This window comes from Pezoporus wallicus, unplaced genomic scaffold, assembly GCF_028554395.1.
Source record: "Pezoporus wallicus isolate ANWC-B61680 ecotype Strahan unplaced genomic scaffold, APGP_CSIRO_Pwel_v1 contig_1739, whole genome shotgun sequence".
NCBI lineage: Eukaryota > Metazoa > Chordata > Aves > Psittaciformes > Psittacidae > Pezoporus > Pezoporus wallicus.
The window spans coordinates 1122031-1132142 of record NW_026637351.1 but is presented as its reverse complement, the minus strand read 5'-3'; the positions used below and the strand labels follow the sequence as shown (position 1 = coordinate 1132142).

General features: G+C 39.9%; 1 protein-coding gene across 6 annotated transcripts in view; it reads right to left on the bottom strand.

The window, feature by feature from the left end:
• Positions 1–2170: 2170 nt before the first annotated feature.
• The window catches only part of AGPAT3 (1-acylglycerol-3-phosphate O-acyltransferase 3), a 92687-nt gene continuing 84745 nt past the window's right edge, over positions 2171–10112 (bottom strand). For all 6 annotated transcript variants that reach the window (XM_057405040.1, XM_057405041.1, XM_057405043.1 and 3 more), the window contains 5 exons: positions 8769–8922; positions 8208–8310; positions 5930–6005; positions 3669–3867; positions 2171–2960 (listed from right to left, as the gene is read on the bottom strand). In XM_057405040.1, coding sequence (XP_057261023.1) covers positions 2872–2960; positions 3669–3867; positions 5930–6005; positions 8208–8310; positions 8769–8922 — 621 coding nt within the window. In that variant the 3' untranslated portion in view covers positions 2171–2871. The remainder of the gene's footprint in view (positions 2961–3668; positions 3868–5929; positions 6006–8207; positions 8311–8768; positions 8923–10112) is intronic.

Sequence of the window (10112 nt, the reverse complement as noted above, 5' to 3'; positions counted from 1 at the left end):
AGAAAATAAGATATAAAATCTATGCTCATTTTTCCAATCCAAGCCACCTGCTAATCTTCATTAGTGACATTAATTTCAGCTATTTCCAGTCATTTTAATTTATACATACTCTGTGTACATGTGCACGTGCATGTGTATAAAAAAACCCTATTGAAGAGATAAAATTCAAAATGAAGAGACTTGTGTTGGTTTTGTACTGTTTTGTGCATTGCTATATATTTCAGTTTTCAAAATGAGTACTGATATGTCTGTTTAGAAGAGCAAAAGTTAAGTAAGTGATGATGTATTATATTTTCAAAAAGAAAGCATGACCAATAAGTTATCATAAGAAAATATGAAATCTTGATTATTCTCCCCTTGATGTACATGCACTAATCCCATGATTCAGAATAGGGAGCTACATGCACTAAGAGGAGAAAAGAATCCCGTAAAGAGAAAGGTTATTAATTCCCCTCTCCTTTAACCATCTCCCCTCTTCTCAGTATTAAGAGGGGATTTATTTTGTGAAATTCTTTTCATGCCCATTAATATACTGCTCAAAATGTAAGTATAAAACATGTCAGTGGTCAGACTGCTTTGCAAGACTCACTCTGCTAAGCCAGTACAATTTATATAAACTCAGTATCATCTTCAGGAAGCAAGTGTACAGCATTTGTAACCTCTCTAAGCAGCAGGAATTATATCCATTACTGAATTACTTAAGGAAAAAGAAATGAAAGACTAAAGAAAAGAACAAAAAGCCCACTGCTTTTAGTCCTCTGGTTAAAACACAGGGGAAAAATCAGAGTTATCTTCATCAGCATTTGGAAGTCTAACCGTATTTAAAGACAAATTACACAAACATTCAGCAAGGAAAACAGAGTCCTGGCTAAGCTCTGTTCTCCTCAATTTCAAAAGCATATTCCAAATTCCACTAAGATTAACAACAGTTTTGCATCCCTATCTTAGTAAAGATTTATTGAGGGGACAAAGATGACATATGAATGCTGGGGCTACAGGTACAGTGATTCAGTGAGGATGAGTCTAATAGGATACAGACAAAGTAGGTCATCTTTCAAAACCTCTTGTTGAAAAGACCACAAATAAAAATCAAGTGCCTGACAGAACACTGATTAATGACCCCAAGTAAAATATTTTTCTAAGTTACAAAATTGCTTTTCCAGTGTTTGAAAACAGAAAAACCTGTGGGGTAAGAGGTTACATTCCAACAGTTACAGTAAATATGAAAAGAAGGTAAATTATTACTCTCTTATCTTGGCTACTAGAGCAAAGATGAAAATAATGACCACTGCTTTGATAAGATCTGCTCTTTACAAAAGTCAGATAAGTAGTGGCAGCTGGGTTAAAAATACAGACCCCGAGAGTCAGCTTCTGCCCTCAGCTTTAGATCTGCAACCCACTTCACCAACTTCTGAGCATAGCCAAATGCAGATTGTGGCCTTCAGACTTGAGTATACAGGTACACCGGTTAGATAACACATCTGTTTGCTACCCATACAGCAGCAATCTACAAAAATCTCAGTATGTGTGTCTGGAAAAAAGCACAGGTACAGCATGATTCTAATCTCTAATTTTCAGTGTCAAAAGTCAACAAGCAAAACTAAAGATATTTAAAATCCCTGAAGAGACCCTATACTCTTTCTAAACAGCACAGCTCACCTTGCAATATACTTCAGACTAACATCTAAAGCATGTCCAAGTAGAAAATGCAGCACACCCTATCACTGCAGTACACAAGGCCAGTAAGAACCTGGCCCCATCTGAATCAATGTCAAAACTCTCATTAAAAGTTCAAGAAATGACAGTATTTGAAATCTGATTGCTATAGACCTCTCTCCTTTTCAGATTTTTGTAAAAGATGACATTTTGAAAACTATTGTGCTGATTTCTGCTGCTGCTTCCCAGTTTACTGAGAGAGGTTGGCTGAAATGGACTTTGGCAATAAGAGATTCAAATAGAAATAATAGGAGAAAACATCAGAAAAACCGAATTAATTTCCTTCTTCACACAACTCTAAATTCCTCAGTCACCATTAATTCAGAAAACATAACAAGCCCTTAAAGAGAAACAAGATCATCATACATGTAGGATGTGAAACAGGGAAACAACACTCGAGACTGAAGTAATACTTTGAAATTAAACAGCCTTGAGCAATTAGCAGGAGGTATGATGAGAATTTTAAACTGTTTTAATACTAGTGGATCTGTTTTACGGGATGTGCTGATCAATAACGCACTGCTTCCAAACTCCACTACCCATTCCCTCACATTAAAGAAGTTTTAAGATGTTGCCTAAAAATAAAAAGTATCATTGTAACAGACAAATAGGATTTCATCTGCAGCCATGTCAACACAGCCTTTCCAGAATTACTCTAACCAAATAAACATCTGCAATTAATTTAAGAAGGGTTGATTTTCCTGGCTCATTAATAAAAAAAAGTTGGAAATCAACAAACATGTTGGCTTTAGCAAGAGGAAACATTCAATGGCTCCTGTTGTAAAAGTAAGTGTAGTGCTCTTGACAGAAACAAGTGTATTCAGTCATCTGAAGATGCATGTGGCCACGGCCAATGCCCTCTTTTCTTCCCCCACTCCCAAGTCCCCTAACAAAGCAAGAAAAATTAGCTGCTTCTTTCATCCCACCCCAGATTTTCTCCCACAGTTTGACTACAGTAATCCTTAAACAGGCAGAAAGTTGATGCGTTCTCTTCAGTTGATGCCTCCAACTTCTTCATTCTTGGCTCAAGTTTTATTCATTAATATTAGTCATCAGTTATTAAGAAAATACAGTTTCTAAGTGTTCATTGTTTTTTTTAACTGAAGTTAATTGGACACCATAGTCTGGTTATATGTGCTGAACTGCAGCTGTCAGTTATTTCTTTTTCTTGAATTCCTGGTTGCCATAGCTGGAGCCTTTTTCTATTTCGGTTACTCCTATCAGTCTACGAACTCCAAAGGAAGCTTTAAAATATAACAGAGAAATAGGGAGCGTATTAAAACCAGTTCAAGGATTCAGGAAGTAACAAACACACAGGCATAACCAACATGAGTTAACCTAATCCTGAAGACAGTAGCTGACTACAGACCAACAGTGCGTTGTATGAGGCTGCATACGGATCACAGGTCAGGCATCACTAGAAGAGGAGGACAATCTATATTTAAAAATATAATTAATGCTTCTATGTTGATTAACAGAACATGTAGTGTGAACACTGAGGTATATTCCCTTCCCCAGCCCCCATTTGGTTTTGGTATTTGGTTATGGGCTTGTTTTTTTTTCCTTAGGGTTTTTTGTTGGGGAGAGTTTGTTTTTTTTTTTCTGTTTCTTGCTTTTGTTTGTTTGTTTGTTTTGTTGGTTGGTTGTGGGGGTTTTTCATTCACAGGCAAGGTATCCATTAAAAGTATTTCCTCCTTCAGGAACCGTAATAATGGGCTGTAAGACTCACTTGCTATTGATTGCTGTAGATATTGCCCAAGATATGAAGGCAAGCCTGCCTGGATTAAAGCGTTCGAAATAATAAAAATGCTATACAATATAAAGACTACAGAGTGAGTGCCAAATACTCATCTGCAAGCCCCATCCAGATTAATTAATACACAGAACTTATTGGAGGTAATGGATCCTGTTACGTGTCACTCTGGGCTTAGTTTTGTCTCTGCTTTTATTACCTGCTCCAACAAATCCCAGGAATGCAAGGATGAGAAGAGGTGATCCACTTGCAAAAACTCCGAAGCCAAATGTGAAGAGAGGAGAGAGAAGAACTGTGGCCCAAAAAAGAAAGTTTAGGAGCGTCCATGGTCTCCTACGAGGTTTAAACTGCTGGCCAGGAAATATGCCTTCCTGATTATACATCTCTTGCAAAGCATCCTGGAACAAAGAGAAGATAGGAGAAAACAGGTTTGTAATGTTTGCACACCAAGTGATCCAAGACTAGTCCACTGTAGGACAACATCAAGGACAGTATCTGTGGTAAATACCCATACAGAGTACACAGCATCCATTTCCATCTGCTGTCATTTATTTGGGCATTTCCGCTGATCGCTGAGGCCACTGTATAAGCTCTCTGAAGGCAATCTTAGCCACCATCAGAAACTGACATTGTATCAGCCTCTCCATTACAAAACCTTCATCTCTTCTCTTAATTGCAGGGGAATTTAGGGCAGTGTCAGGCCAGAGGCTAATTCAGACACTACCTGCCTATTTGCTGAGTGCTTTTTCTTCCTGTTTTTACTTCCAGAAAGGTTAGCAAAGCACAGCAAAGTGCTGTATGTACAGCAGGAGACAAAGCACAAGCTAACCAGCAGAGACAACACTGTGCTAGCCATAACCCGAAGTCTTCAACAGAGTAGCTGCATACTGAGCTGAGCCTGCGGAGAGATGCAATCATGAAATGCACCACTCAGAGGAGCAGAGTGCCCACAGTCTTCCCTCAGTTTGTAAGAATGTTCGGTAAAGTTTCCAAGCCGTTATTAAGGGTGGCTCGAGTTTGACTATTTCTCTTTTTTTCCCACTTAAGCTGTTCTACTTTTTAGCATCCCTTAAAAGGCCTAAGAAGCACAAGGTGTTCCTTGCCAATAACACATCTGTTTTGAGGACAGACCCTCTGTGCAGGAAGAGTATTTCAAGAATTCCAGTTACAACATGTTGGTACCACCGTAAGATCAACATATAAATATCCACATATGTAAGTAACATCTCCACAGCAACAGCTCACACCAAAGTTGAGCAGAAGTACAGTCAACACCAGCAAGAACACAAAGCCCTCCATCTGGAAGCCCTCCATCTGGAAGCAAAGCAGAGCATTCTGCCTAAGGAATAGCACCAAGAGGAGTGAATGCTCTGTGCCACATCTGCATTTAGTGCTCTGCATTTACTGGTTACAAAGCAGGAGCCAGGCAGAGGAAGGCCACCTCTGTAACATACACCTTAATGTTCCAGCCCAGCAACATCAGAAACCTACAAACTAGTTTGATATGCCTGCTAATGGGAGGTGGTGAGATGATAGCTACTCTTTGTGAGATAATTTCTCTCCTCTTAATTAAAGCTTAGATATTTAAACAAATTAGGTTGAAATGAACAAAGTGAAACTCAGAACAATCTGCTGCCTACCTACACACTAAATATGAGCTTGGAAATGCTGCAGCACAGGTCATCACAGCAGAAGGAAGCCCAAGATAGTTAAAGCTTCCGTGCTCCTCTTTTTTTTCCACAAAGACAGGCAACACAAAAATCAAGATACACATTTCAAGTTCAACAATCCACCAATCAGGGCTGGGCAACATGAATTACAGTTCACTCCTCCTCCCCACAGAACTGTTAAATCTGTCAAGAAATTAACTACAAGGGAAAGGAAAGGGATGAAGAAAAGCTTTTGGCTGTTTGAACGCATGCTGGCTATGTGCTACACCAGTCCCTGTCAGCAGAAGCCAGGGACTGTCCATACCATGTCACACACCACTACAGAGGCGTTAACAGGAGGCAGAAGGAAAGAAACAACGGATAAAACATGAAAGCAAAGGACAATTGCAACTAAGAGCCGAGACCGCCTGTCCCTGATAGACAGCTATCACTCTTCTTAAGTATCTAAAAACACCCACAGGGAGAATGAAGCTTTTACAAATGTATGACAGAGACCCAAGAGCTGGAGAATATAAAAAGACAGTGGATTGCTATTAGTCTTCTGCAACTCAGGCATATCTCTGAATCCCATTGTGCTTCCTGGCAATTTGATACCTACTCACCAGCCAGCCTTCTGTGGCCAAGGGACTCGTCTGTACTGCTCCTTCCAGCAGTTTGAGGGATGGCTGCCTAATTACACAGAGTATTTCCATCTCTTCTCTCCATACAGTGGAACAGTGTGCATTACTCAGTGTCTTAATACACTACCTCATGAAACTCCCAAAAGAGAAGAAAAAGCAAAGCTGTTTACCTTTTCCTGGTAAAGCTTATGAAGCCAGTTTGCAGCTTCCTTTTCATCTTGAGGGATATCTTCTAGAGGAAACCTCCTAGTTTAGTAGAGAGATTAAAAAAGAAAAAAAAAAGAAAAAAAAGGAATTAAGGGAAAATCTAGGTATTTGACTTTTCATCTCTACTAGGGAAGATCTTCTACTCAATGATGGGGATAAGCTACAGGTATTGTCACTGATGGCAGGGGTCTTAAAAGCAGAAAAGAACTGAGACTTAAATTTTTTAACACCTGATTCTCCATCCTAAAACCTCAGGTTCCTAAGACAAAAGAAACTGTGTAAGTTCCTACCAACTTCAGAGCAAAGTGAAACAACCCTTTCTCATTCAGTGTTCTTCTTTCACTGGAGCTGCCACCAGCTGATTCCCAATGAGCTTAGACTGAGGCACCCAGAGCTTGGAAAAAGACAAAAGAGTGGCAAACCCCAGGATAATTGTTTGTTACATTTTGTTAGTGAAACCACATTTTGGATGGATGGAGGGGTGGTTAAAAATTCACTCTGTACCACTCTATGGAAAACATCTTCTACAGCTGCTGCACTTGGCTTTCCTCACATCTCCAGCCCTACAGATTGAGGCATGCACTTCTGGGTGCATACAAAAATTACCTGACCTCAGTGAAAACAAGCATCTTGTAAGAGCCTCTTTCCAGTGGTGAAAAGCCAACCATTTTCTTGCATTCTTTTATTTTCAAAGATAAGCCACTAACACACAGAAATGTATTGTCTCCTTTCTCAGTGGCATACATCTTAGTCCTGGATCAATTCAGAAAGAGGTTGCTTGTTTTTTAGAGGGCAGCCACACATCTCACTCACAGCTCAAGCGTACTTTGGCAGTACCTGGACTGTATCAAGGCCCTTTTATAGCAGGCTGACATCTAGGAGGGCTCTAGACACAGTGATCCCAGATACCACTTACTTGCTGCTGTTCAATCAGGGAATATATTTTCATAGTATGTACTAAAGCCTTGAAGTCTCCAGCACTGAGGGAAGATATTCTAATACATTTCTCATCATTTCTGTATCCCATAAACCAATCAGACACCAGATTTTACAGATTTTCTTTCATTAGCTCTAACAGGAGGAGCTGCTCAATTCATATAAATAATGCTTAGTGAAAACTCAGTAGAAAGTAATTCGCTGAAAGCTCTGCAGTAAAGTTGTCACTGTATCGCTATCACCACTAGAGGGTACTCACAGCAATATCATCTGGTAATTCAGCTGATTTTCTCTACAGCCAGTCAGGAGAAAGACCGGATCCTCTGCAGCCAGCTAAGTTTCTTATCTCTGCACAGGTAACTGCACACACATACGCCAAGAACCAGAGCTTACACGCTTCCTCTGTCTGAGATAAACTGAGTCTATTGGCACATTATGGACAAATCCAATTTTCAGCAAAAAGACTATAAAAATAATTTCCTTATTCTCACTGCTTCCTCTCCAAAATGGAGAAAAACTTCAAGTGTAGAAAATGACTTTGAGCATGTTGACTCAGTATACAAATATATTTTAATTCAAAGTTATATGAACATAGCAGTTTGTTTCTTTGGTGGTGTACAATTAGTAATTGTACCTGGCAATATCATCCTCATCTTGAATCCAAACCTCTTCTAGATAACTACTGAAAACTGCATTTCTCTTCTTTCCTCCCACTACCTCACCAATAAATAAAACCAACTCGCATCTCTATTAGCAAGCCATAAAATACTTAATTGAATGCAGCTGCTCTTCTATGTCTGATTACAGAAAGGTAGATGCATGCATGTGCGCCCCAGATCTAGCTAGACATGCTACACGCATCTGCCATCAGTACAGGATTACAGGTGACAATGGCGAGACCAGCCGTTTTGCTAGCTGCTAAGCCGTCTGCTCACTTTCCTCATCAGGAATATGTCTGGCAAATGTAAATAGTTAAAATTAGATCATTTTCAAATGAGTGATCCCAGCTCTGCCCATCACCTCTGCAGCCTTCTTCCCAACTGAAAGGTTAAAACGTTGCAGTATTTGGTAACTGGAACACATTTCCTTCCTTCTCCATTAGGGCTGCAGCACTCTGCCTCCCCTGAGGTAGCATTTCTTTCATAAAACTGTTCCTGCTGTACCTCAGCACAATGGATAATCAGTGCCATTTTCTACAAAGTCTTTCACCGCTAAAACAGGAAAGGACATTTCTTGTAAACCTGAATGCACATCAACATGATAAAGCATGCATCTTAGGGCTCACCTCCATCATTACATGCTCACCTTACACACATGTCTGCTTCATATTTCTTCCCATAAAGAATTCCTAATAAAGATGGGTTCTTGTTTCCTCTGAAATTTAGTGTTACATCATATACTGCTGAAACTGTTGTAAAAAAGAAAACATGGCTGTTATAGCAATTCTAGCAACCACGCTGCTGGTATCCTTGCATGAGAAAGCAAAAGAGCCTTGTGCAAGCCTTGCACTAATGATGTAAGGTAGCAATGCCCTTCGCTACTTCGTGTTTTCATGTCATATTTATGTGTATCACACACTTGACATTCCCATCTCCTTAGCACGTAAGTTATCAAAACACAAGACAGACTTGACAAACTAAGCAACAATGACATACATGAAAGGATTAAATTTTTTTTATGACTGGTATCTGAGAGTTATGTGGCAAATCAGAAATTAATGGTTGATATGCTGAATGCTTATCACTGCCAACTCACTAATTGCAATGGATCTAATGAACAGTAAGAGTATACTACACTGCGCTACACAGAACATACTAAGCAACACGTTACAATTACTGCAAAGACCAAGTAGTAGCTTGCCAGTACCTGTTCCCCTGAGACACTGGACAGCAGTGGTGAAACCTTTGGTTCTGGGCAACAGGTGGTATTTCAGTTTAGGCAACCCCTTGGATTCAGCTACCTCCATACTGATCCGATGCTTGGTCTCTGTAAAACGGGTTCCTTCACAGTACAGGAGAAACTAGTACAAGGAGACAAAAGGCAAAAGCAAGGACATCTTGAGATCAAAAGAAACTGAGCAGAATACTGAAAATCTGTGTAAGATAAACATACACCCATGCACGCACACACACTTCAGTTGTCTCATCTGATCACCAATTATTAGGCATAAGCACCACCTCGCAACTCATTTACAACTTTATTTAACAACACTGGTACCAAATTTAAGGCGACAAAAAGTCTTAATATGGCTATACCTGAAACTTTTACTTAAAAAAAGAAAAATCCCTGAAGGCTTTGGCTGGCTGGTGATGGACTACTCTACAAATCAGAAAAAGCAATCCAAATATCAGTACACGACCACTTTAGGAAAAAACATATTAATCACTAGCTACCTCATTTAAAATTTGTACTGTACAACCAGAATTACTCACCTGAAAACAAGACTTGTTTGAAAGCTTTTCTCTTTTTTTTTTTTTCATTTGTACTAGTTGTGTTCATGAAAAATGGTGCTATTCTCCAAAATCTTTACCTTGTTCTATGGGACACTATTCTGATTGCAGTACCCTGAGTAACTACTAAAGACTTAAACTCTCCCATACGGACTTCAAGTAGCAGAATATATCCATCTGTCCTCCAGCCTTTATATGGCCTCTGCTCTAGTTGAGAGTGAGACCAGAAGCAAGGCAAAGCCAAGAGCAGTCAAACAAAGCTCTTCTGAGGGCCCTAGCGTGAATTTCTGTTTATCCCTGGTCTTTCTGAAAAGTGGACATCGCCCCCATTGCACCATTAGAACCATGAAGCCATAGACAAAAGAGCTAGACCTGCTGAAGCACAGTGAGAGAACAATAACTGGCCCTGCAATCTTCATGTGGCCCTTCAGGCCAAGTTCCTCATGAAAACCCGACCAACAACCACCAAGTGGTGAGGACAGCACAAGGTAGCAACACCACAATCTCAACTGCAGTCTGCAGTGCAAGCTCTTTCCTCTATACCGAGTTCTCACCCTCTTCTACTCAATGGTGCAGTGATCCTTTTGGACCAAATAAGCAAGAGAAGTCCAGACTATGCACGGCAGTGCATGTGTGAGAAAGACCTCCCCAATGCAGGCTGCACAGACAGCCCTAATTATGGCATTTAGAATGCACAAAAATGATGAAATTGATCCACTCAAGCCAATTTTATTCATTATTTAAATTGCCAAGCAGGAAG